This window comes from Notolepis coatsorum (genome assembly GCF_963971535.1).
Source record: "Notolepis coatsorum genome assembly, chromosome: 6".
Lineage (NCBI taxonomy): Eukaryota > Metazoa > Chordata > Actinopteri > Aulopiformes > Paralepididae > Notolepis > Notolepis coatsorum.
Window position 1 is genome coordinate 129,462,553 of NC_140170.1, and position 19,673 is coordinate 129,482,225.

General features: G+C 39.8%; 1 protein-coding gene across 1 annotated transcript in view; it reads left to right on the forward strand.

The window, feature by feature from the left end:
• Window positions 1-3,061: 3,061 nt before the first annotated feature.
• The window catches only part of LOC311230777 (protein SSUH2 homolog), a gene marked incomplete at its 3' end in the record, with an annotated part of 49,933 nt that continues 33,321 nt past the window's right edge, over window positions 3,062-19,673 (forward strand). The window contains exon 1 of the mRNA XM_084317136.1: window positions 3,062-3,113. Within this exon, the coding sequence (XP_084173262.1) occupies window positions 3,089-3,113 (25 nt within the window). The 5' untranslated portion in view covers window positions 3,062-3,088. The remainder of the gene's footprint in view (window positions 3,114-19,673) is intronic.

Genomic DNA, 19,673 nt, shown 5'->3' on the forward strand with positions numbered 1-19,673 from the left:
CATGACGATATGTCAGGCGTGCAACTTTTTAAGGGAATAAGGGATCTAGGTCAAAGGTGACGAGCGAAAACCAGAAGTGAAAACAATTCCGAATTAATGGCCTTGGACGAGGAAATGGAATACTGGAGAGGGAGAGCTTTTTTTTTTGGCACAAGGTTTACCCGGATCTCTCTAAAAGACACATTTCTGAATGGATTTTTATAACATTTGGACCTGTACTACATAAGACTTCAGGCTATGGATCCGTGGTGTTTTCCAGCTTATACCTATATGCAACCACTACAGAGAAATGTGAGTACACAAGTTCAAGTTCAACTCAAGTTCAGACCTATGTTACTCTATTTCATTAGCACTAAAAGTGATTTAGTAACTTCAGAATGGTATCTTTCAAAAGAGACCTATAAGAGTGCTATAACTATAAAGTAGATAACTAAGCTTTTTTTTTTTTTAAAGTATGCAGTCCTCAAGTTCAAGTAAATAAATGGCCACTTTTCTGGGTGCCTGTTAAGAGGGTATACTGGTTTCTCATCTATGCTGATGACGTGGAGTGCAGTATGTGTATACTGGTTTATCATCTATGCTGATGACGTAGAGTGCAGTGTGTGTATACTGGTTTCTCATCTTTCAACACTTCCTATTGCGTATAACTGCAACACGTCTAGGTTTCTTAGGTGGGGAGCAGGTCTTCAATGTAATAACAATGTCAGTGAGACTATGTTGAAACAGCCTGTCCAGTGTCCACAACTAATAGAGGCCACTGTGTGTTATTACAACGCTGTGTGTAATATATTACAGTTAGAAGAAAACTAATTTGGGTCTTCTGTGGGTCCTTTTGTGTGGTGGAGCGACAGCAACCACCTCCAACTCAACACCAGTAAAACCAAGGAGCTGGTGGTGGACTTCCGGAGGGGCAAGAAGAGCCCCCCCCCTCCCCGATTCCCATCACCATCCGAGGGGATGAAGTGGAGGTGGTGGAGTTATAAATTCCTTGGGGTACACCTGAACAATAAACTGGACTGTAGTGGCCAGTGTCCTCTTTTATGCTGTGGCATGCTGGGGGGGGGGGGGGGAGGCTAGCTCCGGGGTGGGAGTCAAGCTGGTCAGACTAGAGGTGGTGGCAGAGAAGGAAGCTGGCTGCTATCCTGGAGAATCCATCCCAACCCCTCTACGATGAGCTAGTCAAGATGAGAAGCATGTTCAGTCACAGACTCATACCCCAGAGTTAATTATATTGTTTACACTGCATTTTTATTCTATTTTTACTTCTCCACTGCACTATAATTCTGTGACCTGTAGGGGAGAGTGGGGTGAGTATAGTGCCACTTTTTACTTAAAGTGCCTTTAAAGCAAGGGGATTACAGTAATGCCCCCAACTAAAATATGTACATATAGTTTAGGATGTTGTGCATCCCTGGGGACAATCACTTTGGATCTTAAATAAACTGTTTCAGAAATATAGCTTTAGAAGAAAAAGTGGTTTTGTGGCACAACTTGCCCCCGTGCGGGGTAAGTTGTGACATTAGAGCGAATACACTGGGGTAAATTGTGCCATTGATAATTCTACGTAAAACAGATCATTTTAGTCTCAAAAGCGGTAAAAGCATCCTGCAGATCTTCATCTCCTTTCCAACCTGACGTATAGTCTTCCCCTGTTGCACCTCTTTCACTGCTCTTTCCAACTTCTCAAGAGGAGTTGAAACCCTGTCTGTCTTCCGTTTGTATATCTGCGTGGCATGATGGATTTTGGTCTAAAATTAAGAATTTCACATAGTTTTAGTGATCAAATGCAAGAATGCAATGTACAATAACAATAAAATACAATAAAGTAATATATATAGTTAATAATTATAAGTTGGGGCAACTTAACAAAGAGAATATCTGGCACAACTTAACCCAGGCCCTTTGGCACAAATCACCCCAAGCCTACCATTTTGAAAAAAATTCATCCCCCAGCTGTTTTGAGCTAGCATCATGCTAACTGTATAGACTCATGGTGTAGCTTACTAAAGCACTAAAACATGTGTGAACTGTTTTCAAAGTTGTCTAATTGTTCAAACACAGCAATAAAAAAACCTTGATCATACAAATTTTACTTTGGAGGGCAAAAACTGTTTTTTTAACTTAAATGTGCTTACCTCTCAAGCCAGGTGTCTCCCTTCTCTGCAGGTTGAGTGAAATGGATGCCTCTTCAAAAATATGTTGTCACATGACCAACTTCTTCTATGGTTTTCTAGGTGGAACTACATGCCCCTTGGCACTACTCACCCCACTCTCCCCTACCTGTATGTCTTCTACTACCTGTACGGTACAGGCTGTACCCCCCCCCCCCCCCATGCTGCTATGATACCTGAATTTCCCCTAGGGATCAATAAAGGAATATCTTATTGTATCTTATTAAAATCAGTCTCGCATTGTCCAGCAGCTTCGGACCGTATACCTGATGACGACATAAGTGTCAATCTTACCTCCTCTGGTCTCTGGCTTTGGGAAGGGGTTGCTCATGTTCAGAAATATTGATTGCATTTTCCCAGGCCATGTAAATAACATGAATATTGACTGAACCAAGTTCTTTCAGCACCACTCAGTTGCGGGATTGATGCATGAATGCATTTATTGATCATTTATATTTCAGATAGCATTTTCTTAGTTTGCGAGACTACTAAAATGTATGTGGTCCTTTTAAAAAGCGAGGCCACTCGTGGAAATCTATTTGATTCATTTGGTAAAGATTCATTCAACATGTTCCTTTTCAAACCACTAGGGGGCTTGTTGTCCCATTCCAGTAGATCTAGGGAGCAACAGAGCATCAACTGCTAGACGTCTCGAGAAGTTGATAAGAATGAGTATCACATCAACAAAACCAATCGATAGTCTACCAGGATGAGTTGTTTTATGTAATAAAGCTCGTAGTAAAACCGAGGCTTAACTTAACCAAAGAGGTTCCACCCCGTCTCTGGTTTAACAGTGTGAGAGGCAATGGGCGTAGCCTACTGACGTAGTATTGGATTCTTCCTTCTATCTATATAATTCTGAGTCTACATACAAGTATCTTATTTTTAACAGGGTCTAAGGCGAAAGCAACATTCAAATGGACGAAAAACACGACGATCTTGGTGAGTAAGTTTAAGATAGTCCTGATGAATTGGTTGTGTCCTCGCACCTCTGCTGTTCATATTGTACATAATGACTTAATTAGTCACCAGGACTAATGGAAAATTATAAAATCTGCGGACAATGTGGCGCTAATCGGCCTTCTTACTGACGATGAGACCAGTTATAGAGCTGTGATATTTCTTTTTTAAAGGTTTATTTTATCATTTTTACAGCTTTTATTTCCTGGTCGCGCAGGACCGACAGAGGAGGGGTAGAACGGGGAGGGGAGGACATGCGGCAAATGGTCACCGGGTGTGGGAAGCGAACCCGGGACGACCGCTTCGCGACTCAGCGCGCTATATGGTGTGCTACTGGAGCGGCCCCATAATAGAGCTGTGATTGACCACTTTTTTAACTAGTGATCTGAAAACTCATTGATTTTAAATACAAAAAAGAAATGGTTTTTGATTTTAGACAAAAATCTGTTTCTCTGCCCCCTGTGACCACGAATAACATGCCAATTGAAATAGTACAAATACCTGGGCACCATTATCGACATCAAACTCACATGGAATGCTAACATCAATGCCAGATCTGCAAAGGCTCAACAACGTCTGTACTTCTTGAGGAAACGTAGAAGTTTCAAAGGGGACAGAACTCTGCAGATACTGTTCTATAAGACTTGCATCCAGAGTGTGCTGACTTTCTGTATTCAGTGCTGGGGGGAGCACTAAGTGTACAGAATAAGAATAATTTAGATATGGTGGTGAAATTAGGAGGTAAGACAACTGGTGAAGCAATGTGTACAGGGTACAAAATAGTTACACGCCCAGCGCCATTGGCTTGTAGATTTATAATTTGGCGATTAGAATTTAAGGTCTGCCCGCCACCTGGCGGCTAACAAAATACACTGCATCTACCACGGCCGGCAGGTAATGGGTCGTCTGTGCTCGGTGTCAATGCTCAGCTACGGGGAATCAGCGCTCTCTCTCTAGACTAGAAAGGTGCACTCAGTAGAGCACAGATGCCAGGGCGGCAGCCACACATAATAATAATAATAATAGATTGGATTTGTAATGCACTTTTTGTTCACTGGGATCCCAAAGTGCTACACTACATGGTTAAAACAGTTAAAAAAATAGAAATAAAATAGTTATTAGTAAAACAAATAAAATAAAATACAGAATAAAAATAAGATAAAAATAGAACATAGTTAATTAAAAACATAGTATAAACAGACAATTTAAAAACAAAAGCGCAATTAAATTAAAATAAAAAGCTAACAGTCAAAGGCCTTTTTGAACAGGTAGGTTTTCAGGCCTGCCTTCTCTCTCTCTCTCTCTCTCTCTCTCTCTCTCTCTCTCTCTCTCTCTCTCTATCTATCTATCTATCTATCTATCTATCTATCTATCTATCTATCTATCTATCTATCTATCTCTCTCTCTCTCTCTCTCTGTTCAATGATTTAAAGTGGCCAAACGTTACAATCAGGGAGCGAAATAAACTTTTTGACTCACCGGCCAGTGGCGGGTAGATGGGAAGAATCTACCCGCCAAGCATATTTCTTACCTGCCAACTTTTTTTTGATACATTTATTTTTTATTATTATTTTATATAGATATTTTTTTAATAAAATATATATATTATATAATCATACTTGTGATTGTGTTATCTGCGAGACATCGCCACCTCGCTGTCTGCAAACAGCTCCACTGTCTGTGTGTATACTCGAGTGGCCTCCAGCTCCAGCAAGGATTCTCCGGCGCTGCAGCTGGACCCTAAACGCTACATTCAGCATGCAAAAGGATTCTCCTGAGCTACAGCTGGACCCTATTCAGCAGCCCTCACTCATGCGATGTAAGCCAGGGACTCGAATACGCATGTTGTTGTTGTAGGACATTGATGCCAGGAGCTATCTGTAGCTACTGCTGGATGGCGTTGGGACAACGCCTCAGTGAACTATTTAGTTTACTGCGACATTTCGTAGTGACTAGTGAGCTACCTAGCCAACGGAGGTATTATGCACTGGACTATCTGGAGCTATCAGTAGCTGATTGATTGATTGATTGAAAACTTTATTAACAGATTGCAGAATGGGTACAATACAGTACAGCTCAATACACACAATTGTTAAGGGGATGCAGACCAGAGAAAGACTTTCGTCTTGTTTCCACCAGGGTCCCCCATTTTCAATTCATCAGGACATATATGACATACATGACATACAGATAGTCAGTACTGCTACATCTATACATTTATGACATACCAGATTTGCAAATACAGTACTGTTTGTGATACAGAAGGAGTCAAGAAAAGGGAGTATATACATTTGACGTAGAAACTGTACATTGGAGGAGGTTGGGTGGGGGGGGTTGGGTACACTGGGATATTGACAACCATACTGGGTAATTTACATTGGAGGTGGTTGGGGGGGGGGGGGGCACACTGTATAGACAAGCAAAACTGTACATTGAGGGGGGGGAGACTCTGTACAAACAAACAAAATTGTACATTGGACTATTGACAAAACCATACTAGGTAAATGACTGTACATTGGAGGGGGTTGGGTTAGGATATTTACAGGGGCCAGTGTTGAATTGCAGTCTCCCGTAGGTGTCTCTTGAGAGAGGTTTTGAAAGTGGGTAGTGATCCACATTCCTTTACAGCTTTGGGTAGGGCGTTCCACATTGATGTGGCATAATTGCGAAACGTGTTTAGTCCCTTATTTGAGCCGAATCTGGGTTTAACATGATTTGTGGAGCTCCCTCTGGTGTTGTGATCGTGGTATTCACTGACCTTTGGGAAGTATTTTGCCATGTACATGGGTACCTTGGTCGTGTAGTGTATCTTGTAGACCAGGCCCATTGCAAGTTGCTGTACTCTGTCATCTACTCTAAGCCATCCTAGGTTGTCAAAGTGGGCAGGGGTGAGGTGGGTTCTAGGAGTAAGGTCAAGCAGTAGTCTGACCAGTTTGTTTTGAGATGTTTGTAATTTTGTTTTTAGCGCCTTTGAGGTGCTTTGGTACCATGAGGTGCAAGCATAGTCGTAGTACCCCTGAATGAGTGCTCCTGCCAGAGTCTTCAGGGTATTCTTGTTTACCAGAGAGGAGATCCGGTACAAGAATCGAGTTCGTTGGTTGACTTTTTTTATTACATTGGATGCCATTTTGTCACAGGAGAGATTAGCCTCTAGGATGGAACCCAGGTAGGTAATTTCATCTTTCCTTGTGACAATATTGTCACCCACTGTAACTGAGAAGCCGTCGGTCTTGCTGAGTTTGTTATTTGAACCGAAGAGAATGGACTCTGTTTTGCCCATGTGTAATGATAGTTTGTTATCAGCGAGCCATATGCAGATTCTGCCTAGTTCCGAGCTGAGGGTTTTTTCAACCTGTAACTTGTTCTTGTCAGAGACCAGCAGGGCTGAGTCGTCCGCAAACAGGAACAAGTTGCAGTCACAAGCTGACGACATGTCATTTGCATAAATTAGGAACAGTAGCGGTCCTAGTATGCTTCCTTGTGGAACACCTTGTGGAACACCACAGCTCACTGTGAGAGCTAGCCGGCTGGATAACGTTACACAATGCCTCATGTATTAAACTAAGTGAATAGTTGACTGGGTCATTTTGTAACGGTAGCTAACGTTATCTCACGAAGGTCCCACACTGACTAGACTAACGTCACGGTGACTCGGAGGCAATAGCCTCTGTTTACATGCAGGCATACAGAAACAGGTGGGGAGGGGGTAGGAGCAGCAGCAGCAGTGCGCGGTGCGCTGCATGTCTGTGCTGAGACAGCGAGTGAGAACTCCGCTAAAGAATTGGATCATGATTTTCGGTTTTCACATGACTATTTGATTGCCCGCCACACGGCGGTCAGACCTCTCAGTGGGAGGCGCCAAATGTAAAAACTGAGCGCAAATGGCGGGTGGCGCTCTCTAGTTTCGGTCCCTGGTTACAATATAAATACTAATTGGATTTTTGGCTGGTAAAAAATCTGCCCGGCTGGTAGTTTTTAAAATCTACCAGCCAAATGGCTGGTAAGTCGAAAAGTTAAGTTTGTTCCCTGAATGTGCAGTATTACAAACATGTCAGATCTGTACACCAGGAAATTGGCAGAAAAGATCATAGCCGATCAACTGCACCCACTATGGTCTGAGTATGCACTCTTACCCTCAGGGCGGAGGTACTGCCTGCCTAGGACTAGGGCTGGGCGATATGCCGCGGTTACCACATTATCGCGGTATTGCCATCATGTCACGCCCACCACAGAGTCAAGCTGATTACCGCATCACCGGCTGTTTAATTTTTTTAAATTTTTTATAATAATAATGATTATTATAGTTGTGTATAGCCTATTTTCTTCACGCCATGTGTTCGAAAGTTTCCACTCGCAGTTGCGCAGTTAACATTCTGATCGAACCCCAGAACTTGTTTTGCTGCTACGGAAAGTTTTCGCTTTGAATCTGCAAAAAACATGGATCTTGTAGCGAAACCCAATCGTAAATGCTGCTGTTTTGATCCCGAAAGAAGATGGAGTGGTCACAGTTAGCAAGGACAGTTCAGTTCTGGTTCTGTTCTGGAGCAGTAGATATTCCATATTGTGTGTGTGTGTGTGTGTGTGTGTGTGTGTGTGTGTGTGTGTGTGTGTGTGTGTGTGTGTGTGTGTGTGTGTGTGTGTGTGTGTGTGTGTGTGTGTGTGTGTGTGTGTGTGTGTGTGTGTGTGTGTGTGTGTGTGTGTGTGTGTGTGTGTGTGTGTGTGTGTGTGTGTGTGTGTGTGTGTGTGTGTGTGTGTGTGTGTGTGTGTGCGCGCTGAGCGCAGTTGCCTAAGTTAACATTAGCACGTTAGCTCCGTTTATTTTTTGCTGGGTATATAAACTCGGGTCTGTAACAGGTTGGTAGAAAGCGGCACCTGGTAGAATAAGCTAAAATGTACTCCTGGGCCGTGTTATGGTATGTGTTGAAGGATAGCCAGCTACACATAACGTTAGGTATTAAACTGTTGGCTATCTAATGTAACGATAGGGCTGAGTGAGCAGTTTAACTCTTGATTAAGCCCCATGTAATAACCAGATCCATAACTAGCTTTAGCTGGTGTTAATTCGCTGGCCACTGGGTTGAACAAAAACGATTCCATGATGTTATTATCCGTTATGCAGATAGATAGGACACAGTCAATTAATTCCTAGTTGGTTATTGAACCAAGCGTTTGGTTAACATTAGCTACCGCGAGTCGTGACCAGCAGTTTCAAGAACAGGCTGAACAGCCAGCTGTTTTCAACCAATATTCCTGCTGCAAAGTCATCCTCTTTAATGACAACACTGGAATAAAGATAGACATTTAACGTTAGACTAGAGGCTATAAAGAATAGACTACTACAGAAATAAATGCATTTGAAAAGTATATTTAGGAACCAATTATTTTAACATTACATTTAAAAAAGAAAGAAATTATTGCGGTTACCGCGGCGGTTTGAATGGCTTTGCTAATTTGTGCGGTAAGGAAAAAATCAATACCGTGGCAGTCGGTGGCAGCCCTAGCTATATGGCCAAAAAAGAAAATCTCAGATTTGTTCACACCACATACGATTTACGATTTTTTTTTCTTAAAAACTAGAAACAACAAGGAAATCATTCAAATAAGCTTTGTTTTTATTTTACACAAAAATTATCAAACCAAGATGAATTGTCCCTATTGGGATTAATAGTGCAATAACTTTTTCACCAAACTTCACTTAAAACAAATAAAAGGTGCCTCTTGATCATCAAACAAGAATGAATTTCCCTATTGGGATTAATAAAGTGCAAATCTAACTTTCACCAAACATCACTTTTTGTAAAATAAGGTGATTTTTCCTTTTTTTTTTTTTTTTTTGAAAATCGTCCCAAATAATTTATTCGAATTAATCGATAAAATCGATTAATCGCCCAGCCCTTCCTAGGACTAGAACCAAACGATGCATTACGTCCTTTGTCCCACGCAGCATTTATTTGGTATTTTTTAGCACTTGCACCATGGTTTCAAGTTTCAAGTTTCAAGTTTCTTTATTAGTTCATACAAAAATACAGAATACTTTTATATGAAATGCTTTTTTCCATTATGCTCCTGAGAGTGTGCTAGATAAAAATAGATAAAATATAAAATATAAAGTCAAGTACGAGTAACTGAGTTACAATACAGTATGCAGTACAATGCAGAAATGGGATGAGGTACAACTTAGGGTAAGGTGCAAAATGAGGTATGAATTGTAGTGCAAATCTCTTTACCAATAAATATAAAGTGTGTTAAAGTTGGATGTAGATTTTGATTGGGAATGGATGCAGTCTGGGAAAATGTTCGGTTATCCTCACACAACCCAGATCACCAACAGATTCACCTACATTTTATTCACAGGACTTATTTAACCCCTAGACGATTGAATTCAATGGGTCTCAGACCTGACTCTTTATGTACCTTGTGTCCAAACGGCGCCACAGGTACATTTATGCATATGTACTGGGAATGCCCTCCTGTTGTAAGTTTTTGGGAAAATGTTACATATCAGCTCTCAGACATTTTCTCTTTAACCATACCTGTATCTCCTTCTGTATTATTATTGAATGATCTCTCTCAATTACCGACCTCTATACAGGTGAAAAGACTCATTTTGGCCGGCCTCACAGCCGAAAATAATTGATTGCCTCACGTTTAGGCCTGTCACGATAACACATTTTGCTGGGCGATTAATTGTCCCAGAAAATATTGCGATAAGCGATATTATTGCGGTTTTGAGAGATTTTTTTTTGAGAAATGTATTTCCCAAAAGTTTTCAATTAACCTTTTTATTTTTTTACTAATATAATAATAGCATAATAATGCAAGGAAACCGTTTCAAAGTGCAATAAACCTTTATTTAACATTGGAAGATATTTTAAATATCCTAAATAAAAAAAATGCTCAATTTGATTGTTTATTATAAAACAAACTGAAAGTGGAAACAAGCCCTCCGTCTGGCTTTTTGTATCATCCTTTTAACATGTACATTTATTATTAATGTACCTTGCGGTACCATGTACAAAATGTTAATAAAGTATGAGGAAAAAACTGTGGAAACGTAATAAATAAAAAGGCAGTGAAACAATAATCAAATAAACACCAAAATATATACTATCTCTATTGGAATGGAGACTTCAGCACAGGATAAACTAGGGATGGGCAAAAATAATCCAGATCGATTGATCACATGATGTACTCGACTACTCGAGTACTCGTGGAGGAAAACGCTGTACAAAATAAACATCTTTTCCGGTGTTTTAGACTTTTATTTTGAAACCCACCCACCAGTCCGGAGCGGAAGTATTGTTGTTATTATCCTAGCAGAACGTATTGAGCGGACAACTTGTCTCGTCCGGTTCTGTGTTTTTGAGCTAATGATAAAACAAATGTTGAGATTGTTGGTGAACAACTAACTTTAGGTTAGTTTTAACGTTAGATGCAGCTACTACAGGCAATCAACGATGAGGAGGAAGCGCCAAAGCCGTATATAATAGAATAGTAGCCCTGTGGTGCGTAGGCACGACTCGAAACTACCTGTTATAATAAATTAATTCATGTTTAACTTGTCCCCGTGTCCAGTCCTTTGACTAGCCCTACCCGTTCATTGTAAACAATGATGCATGTAATTGTATTAACGTTATTCTGTGTTGTAGCTAGCTATGCTATACGTTGTATTTCGTTTGTTAGCTATTTAGCTAATGTTGATAGCATCAACGCTAGATCTTTAATCTTTATTTAGCAGTCCAGTTTCTCCGGGCAGTAGCGAGTAACTACTTGGGTCTAAAAATAGCTACACTACAAAGAACACTACTTGGTTAAAAGGAGCAACACTATTGAGAAATGTAGTTAAGCTATGTGGCGTTGCTAGTGCCCCACGGAGCTCCCGTGCTGTACTCTGTAGTAAGGCCAGCCGCCCCCCACACGGAGAGTGACTGACAAGGGGTACTGGTTCCGCCTCATTAAAACAAACGCGCAAATAGCAATTAATTGCGCCCGTCAAAATCATTGCATTCATTTTAATTATTGCGCCGATTAATCGATTTATTGCTTATTGCGGCAGGCCTACTCACGTTGGTTTCACCCAGACAAACTCTGCCCAAAGGTATGGTTTCGCACCTACCTTGATGTGATCTATTTGGAGATATCCACGGCACGTGTTGTAGGGGTTAAGGAATCTAATATCGCAATTTGGTTGGCTGCAGTGGCAAAGTTAAAAGAACGCATATAAGTTTGGGAATTTGTTTTGATTTTTGTTTTTTTTACTGAATAATGTATTGTGAGTCAGTGTGACTCATGTTGAGGTCCTTGGGTGAGCGGGGGGGGGGGGAGAGAACGAGCGAGTGTCCATGTAGGATGATCACTGTACAGTCTGTATCAGTTATTGTCTTGTCATGTGGTGTTAAGTTATTGTCTTGGGAAGTCTTTTTATGTATTATTATTATTATTATTATTGTATTGTGATATATGTTTTGTTTCATGTTGGAAAAAAAATAAAGAAAAATAAAATAAAAATATTTGATAAAAAAAATAAAATTGTGTTAGTGTCTAAAGTGGGTAAAGTGGGTGCTACAGTGAGTTGTTTATTTAAAGTGAGTGTGTACGTGTGGATGTGTGTGCTGTGAGTGCTGTGAGTGTATTTGATGGTTTGTTACATAGTGTAGTGGCCTGGGGATAGAAGCTCCCTCTGAGTCTCTGTACTGGCCATGAGACTCCGGTATCACTTGCCTGACCGCAGCAGTTCAAAGAGGCCGTTGTTTGGGTGACTTGAGGGTCATGCAGTGTCATGCTTTTTATGATGTTCGTATTTATTATGCTGATGTCTTGTTTGTCTGTGCTGTATAGTTCATATTTGTGCCTATTAGGCTATTTTGTTGCTCTCTTTGCGCAAAGCAAATTCCCTTGAAGGGCAGTCAAAGGTTTCATTCATTCACCATGTAGCCTAAATCTATGTACAACATGACGAAAACATGTGAAAACATGACCAGAGGAACAAACGGGAATAAATAAAATAGGTGTAGCCTAATGTTTGCATTGTGCTTTGGATACTAGTAGAATTACACTATGAATTACAGGCATGGCAGTTATTACAAATCACTGGACATCCCCAGGTAGTGAGAATCCTGTCCTGACATTTATCAGGAAAAGGACAAGCGACCAGGCCTTTGCTAGGGGAGAACGGGGATAGTTCATAGTTGTCACACTTTTTACTCTAGTGTGAATTGCTCATCATCAAAACATCTTTCAATAGTCATTCCTACATTAAATTGAAGCTTAAGATGTTGGCTTGAAATGTGTATCCCTCTCATTTTCCAACGTATTGTAACAAAGAGTTTATCACCTATCAAAGACACTGACACATTGTGACAACCAACCCATTGGGGATGGTTGTCACACACTATGGGGTTGGTTGTCACCATGTGTTTTAATGGGAAAAATCTTAAAAAGAAGACAAGAAGGCAGAACTAAATTTGAAAGTTTAATTGCATTGACAAGTTGACAAATACATAACTTAATGTATCTTATACCCCAAAATACCCCAAAGTATACCCCAAAGTACCAGAAAATACCCCAAAGTATACCCCAAAATACCAGGAAATACCCCAAAATACCCCAAAGTACCAGAAAATACCCCAAAATACCCTAAAATACCCCAAAGTATACCCCAAAATACCAGAAAATACCCCAAAATACCCCAAAGTACCAGAAAATACCCCAAAATACCCTAAAATACCCCCAAAGTATACCCCAAAGTACCAGAAAATACCCCAAATACCCTAAAATACCCCAAAGTATACCCCAAAGTACCAGAAAATACCAGAAAAGACCCCAAAATACCCCAAAATACCCTAAAATACCCCAAAGTATACCCCAAAGTACCAGAAAATACCCCAAAATACCCCCAAAGTACCCCAAAGTATACCCCAAAATACCAGAAAATACCCCAAAGTACCCCAAAGTACCCCAAAGTATACCCCAAAATACCCCAAAGTACCCCAAAATACCCCAAAGTACCCCAACATATCCCAAAATGAAAAACAAAAATTTGAACATTTTGTGTAATAGTGTAATAGTGTGTAATAGTGTAATAGTGTAATACTGTAATACTGTAATAGTGTGTAATAGTGTAATAGTTTAATAGTGTGTAATAGTGTGCTACAGTAGTGTAATAGTGTAATAGTGTGCTAGTGTGTAATAGTGTAATAGTGTAATAGTGTGTTAGTGTAATAGTGTAATAGTGTGTGTTACAAAGGGTCAGATTAAACCGAATATATATATTTATTACTTGAGATATATTGTATAATATTTGTATATCGTCTGATATCCCTTGTATATTCTTTGTATATATACACGGAATATCCCTTTACCTAGGTACAGGCCAGACCATAATATTCGTTCTCCTATTGGACAGCGACCCCCTAGGCGCCACGGCCATACCCCCAATGTCTAGTTCAAAGTCACCGCTAAGACATGTCTCAACATGCCCAGGTTTGCGCAGTAATACGAGACAGAAATAAGGTTGGCATTAGATTATTCACCTTACGTATAAATACGTCGCAGGTGGATACAGCAGTTAGTTACCCCAACAAGTTGAAGCCTTCACCACGATACAACGTGCTGTGAAGTGGGCCCGTTTTTGCCCCTAAATAGAGCCTTGAGACCGCGTGCGAATTGATAGCTAAAGTGTCAGAGTTTAACGCTGTATCGTCGAGTTCGACTTATTCTATTATAAAGTAATAGTCTATTATGTATAGTGTATCGTGCGGCTACCGTTCTACAGTGACCAGCATTACCAACGTTTCATCGTACCGAGCTAGTGCGCTTATCCAGGCTGGGCGGCCTAACCTTGTGCCGCCATCCGAGGAGCCCTAGACAAGAACCGTGTGGATATGTACACTGGATAACCTACACCGACGAATGCAGAGCCCTTTTCGGCTGGATTATATTGCTTTGGTCCTGTGGCTGCTGGAGCAGAGAACCGTCTACCCCCACTACCGTGTGGGATCTACCCTGTGAGGAGCCCCGTCGAGCCCGCCTCTAGGACTCAGAGGCTGGCTAGCTTTCATCCATGCTGCAGTGCATACCGGAGTATAGCTGTTGCTTTGTCTAAGGACCAAGGGATTATTGCACCGTCTCCTGTACCTGGAGTCTCTTTATTCCTCGTTGATCCAGACTTTTGCTCCCGACAATTCCTCTCCCCTGCTGGCTTACAACCGGAGGGAACCCCCTTAGTATCTCCAGCTGACCTACGAGTGTGCCTTATATAATTCTTATGCTACAGGTGGTATTAATTATCGCCATCGTAATATGCTCATGGACTTACGCTCTTGACCTATTCATGCACATTCTTCGCCATACAAGCGCGACTCTAATTCTCAATACTGTAATCTAATATTGCTGCTCTTCTAATAAATATTCCAAACAGGACTTTCTTTGTTAAGCCGTGTTATTGTGTGGGTGTTCATCACATATACCTGTGTACTGTATGGCCAGTAATTAAAGTACATAACTCAGTAGTGGTTTAATGATACTATACTTTCAATCAGTTACAGTGTGTAATAGTGTAATAGTGTTATTTTGTGTAATAGTGTGTAATAGTGTAATAGTGTGTAATAGTGTAATAGTGTGTAATAGTGTGTAATAGTGTAATAGTGTGTAATAGTGTAATAGTGTGCTAGTGTAATAGTGTGTAATAGTGTAATAGTGTGCTAGTGTAATAGTGTAATAGTGTGCTAGTGTGCTAGTGTGTAATAGTGTGCTAGTGTAATAGTGTAATAGTGTGCTAGTGTGTAATAGTGTAATAGTGTGCTAATGGTGTAATAGTGTGTAATAGTGTGCTAGTGTAATAGTGTGCTAGTGTGTAATAGTGTATTAGTGTAATAGTGTGTAATAGTGTGTAATAGTGTAATAGTGTAATAGTGTGTAATAGTGTAATAGTGTGCTAGTGTGTAATAGTGTAATAGTGTAATAGTGTGCTAGTGTGTAATAGTGTAATAGTGTGTAATAGTGTAATAGTGTGTAATAGTGTGCTAGTGTAATAGTGTGTAATAGTGTGTAATAGTGTATAAGTGTGTAATAGTGTAATAGTGTGTAATAATATAATAGTGTAATAGTGTGTAATAGTGTAATAGTGTGCTAGTGTAATAGTGTGTAATTTTGTGTAATAGTGTGTAATAGTGTAATAGTGTGTAATAGTGTAATAGACACTATTACACACTATTAAACTATTACACACTTTTACACTATTACACACTATTACACTATTACACTATTACACACTTTTACACAAAATTACACACTATTACACTAGCACACTTACACTATTACACACTATTACACTATTACACACTATTACACTATTACACACTATTACACTATTACACACTATTACACTAGCACACTATTACACTATTATACACTATTACACACTATTACACTATTACACACTAGCACACTATTACACTATTACATACTATTACACTATTACACACTACACTATTACACACTATTACACTTTTACACACTAGCACACTATTACACTATTACACACTATTACACTATTACACACTATTACACTATTACACACTATTACACTAGCACACTATTACACTATTACACTATTACACACTAGCACACTATTACACTAGCACACTATTACACTATTACACACTATTACACACTATTACACTACACTAGCACACAATTACACTATTACACACTATTACACACTATTACACTAGCACACTATTACACTATTACACACTATTACACACTATTACACTATTACACACTAGCACACTATTACACACTATTACACTATTACACTTTTACACACTAGTACACTATTACACTATTACACACTATTACACACTATTACACTATTACACTAGCACACTATTACACTATTACACACTATTACACTATTACACTATTACACACTAGTACACTATTACACTATTACACTAGCACATTATTACACACTATTACACACTATTACACTAGCACACTATTACACACTATTACACTATTACACACTATTACACTATTACACTATTACACACTATTACACTATTACACTAGCACACAATTACACTATTACACACTATTACACACTAGCACACTATTACACTATTACACTATTACACACTATTACACTATTACACACTATTACACTATTACACTATTACACACTATTACACTATTACACACTATTACACTATTACACACTATTACAGTATTACACTATTACACACTATTACACTATTACACACTATTACACAAAATGTGCACATTTTTGTTTTTCATTTTGGGATATGTTGGGGTACTGTGGGGTATTTTGGGGTATACTTTGGGGTATTTTGGGGTACTTTGGGGTATTTTCTGGTATTTTGGGGTATACTTTGGGGTACTTTGTGGTATTTTCTGGTACTTTGGGGTATACTTTGGGGGTATTTTAGGGTATTTTGGGGTATTTTCTGGTACTTTGGGGTATACTTTGGGGTATTTTAGGGTATTTTGGGGGTATTTTCTGGTATTTTCGGGTATACTTTGGGGTATTTTAGGGTATATTGGGGTATTTTCTGGTATTTTCTGGTATTTTGGGGTATACTTTGGGGTATTTTGGGGTATTTTCTGGTACTTTGGGGTATTTTGGGGTATTTTCTGGTATTTTCTGGTATTTTGGGGTATACTTTGGGGTATTTTAGGGTATTTTCTGGTATTTTCTGGTACTTTGGGGTATACATTGGGGGTATTTTGGGGTATTTTCTGGTATTCTCTGGTACTTTGGGGTATACTTTGGGGTATTTTGGGGTATTTTCTGGTATTTTCTGGTACTTTGGGGTATACTTTGGGGTATTTTAGGGTATTGTGGGGTATTTTCTGGTATTTTCTGGTATTTTGGGGTATACTTTGGGGTATTTTAGGGTATTTTGGGGTATTTTCTGGTATTTTCAGCTACTTTGGGGTGATTAGTAGGACCCCCTTTACAGGTAACTGGGATTGGTAGGGATAGGTATCAACTGATTCCTTGTGATGAAATATGGTAACGTTGATGGGTCTCTCTCTCTCTCTCTCTCTCTCTCTCTCTCTCTCTCTCTCTCTCTCTCTCTCTCTCTCTCTCTCTCTCTCTCTCTCTCTCTCTCTCTCTCTCTCTCTCTCTCTCTCTCTCTCACACATCACCATATTATTTCCTAACTTGTTTCCATATAAACCCACCATCATCATCACCACCACCACCACCCCACCTCTCTCTCTCCCCCATGTTATTCTCACGGTCCATCTCTGGCTAGATTGTTTCAGGGAACCACCTTCTGTTTGGTATTTATATGTCCTGACCAGGGGTATTGTGTATGATGACATAAGCACACTGGCTCGGTTGTATTTTTAGCGCCTCAGTATTGGCAGCTTGGGGAAAACAGTGGAAATGGAAAGCACCCTGATGAATAGGTCTGGTTTTACCGTGGGGTGGGTTTGGAAGAGGACATTCACAGAGTGACAATATGAGGCATATGACTTAATTGCTGCTTTGGTGCCTCGGAAGTATCTCAATCAAGGTGCTATTGTATGAAGTAATATAATATTACATTGCTGTAAAAACAAGATATTGTTTTGTAAGCACATTTGGGTCTCAGTTTCTGAACAACCATATGAAGAAGGAAAGTCGAAGCTTGATCAAGTCCACGATTACGTGTCATTGTAACAATATAATTGGTATGGGCTTGTAAAATCGAATGGGGTTATAACGTCTCACCAGTTCATCAAGATCAACCTGAAACTCCATATCTAGCATATCCCTAGTAATATATTCTTCCAGTTTGAATTTTTTAGTGTAATTTATGAAACCTCCACTTAGACAGGTGAAATGCAAGGCTAGCCCAACCCAACCACTGTGCTCATGTCCCTCCTTATACCCTACTTCTTACACGTGTGTTTAAACAAATATACCCACTGTAATCTATTACACACAACGTTGTAATAACACACATTGGCCTCTGTTAGTTTTGGGCAGGCTATTTCAACATACAGAGTTTCACTGTCATTGTTATTACATTGAAAGACCTGCTCCTGATCTAAGGCAAGCAACCTAGGTGTGTTGTATTTGCTGAAGAAATGCAATTATATGCAATACGAAACCAGTATACACACACTGCACTCCACGTCATCATCATATTGTTCTTGTCAAAGCAAACTTCTATTTCAGGTGAAATACTGTAAACTATGGGTGTAACGGTACACAAAAACCTGCATGTCACATACAAAGGTTGATAATTATGATGTAAAATGCTTTGCAGATGTATCAGTTAACCCATAACTGTATATCTGAACCGAGTTTAGTAAGTGCAAGTAAAATGTAAATGTAGCACCAGTCCCGGCAGGAGGAAAGAATAACACGTTTTCCTAAGTAAATTATATTTATTTAAATAAAGGGGAATGAAACCTGTAAACACACAAACAAGGCATAGGGTAAGGGAGAACAAAACAGGAATATACAATACGAACAACACTAGGCAAAGGGTAAACACTAAATAAACAAGTAATCCAAGTGTCACAGGACACAAGCACACTTACATGGCAATCAACACCAGCAGGACAAAACAAGGCTACTACTAATAACCGGAGTGCCACAAGACACAATCAACCTTACCTGGTAGAAACACCAGTACTAAGGACACAATCAAGCTACTACGAGTAGCAGTGTGAACCGAAACGCACACACAGTTCCACACAACAGTGGCAATAAGGCCAACACAACCCACAATCCACACAATTCAGTGGCAATGGCAAAAGGCCATGTGTGGGTGCAGCATCTCAGGTTTTATCCACCCGCCCCTTAACTCATTCACGGCCAACCACGTATATATACGCGTTTGCTCGCCAACCGTTCAGCGCCATAAACATATATATACGTTTTTGGGTTGTTATTTATTTTATTCGATTTTTTTAATTAATTTCAGGCACACGGACCTCTGGGTTACCATAGGGAATCATTCTGAATCGCTAGAGTGCAATACCGGCCACATCCTGCTAGGTGGCGTCAATTCCAATTTGATCCTACAATGATTTCATATCGATCCAGCTGATCAGCGTGTGTGGTGTTCAAAACAAATGCTGTTACTGGCGATCAAAGAATAAAAAAAACTACCCCCCCCTTTCATGCATTCATGATGAAACATAATACCTATTATATACATTTGATTTGGAAATAGTAGCGTGTCCAGGCGAGAAACGCCAACGCGTATAGCAGAATTCACGTAGCGCCCTATAACTCAGCTTTTCAGGAATTAGCCCGGATCACTCCTAAACCATACAATATTCACCACGGGATAACGAGCGAACGTATACATGAAAGAATTATCTCTTTTTTGCATGTTCGACGGAAGAAAGTCACTGTCAAATGACCATAGTATTGTCTCCATAGCTATAATATAGAATATAGATATAGCTCTCCAAACATAGTGACACACAGTGAAAGTAGGCTATGGAAACCTGGTGTGTTATTAGCTACAAGGATAAGGGTAATGGCTGGCGCTGAAAGTGTTAATGAGT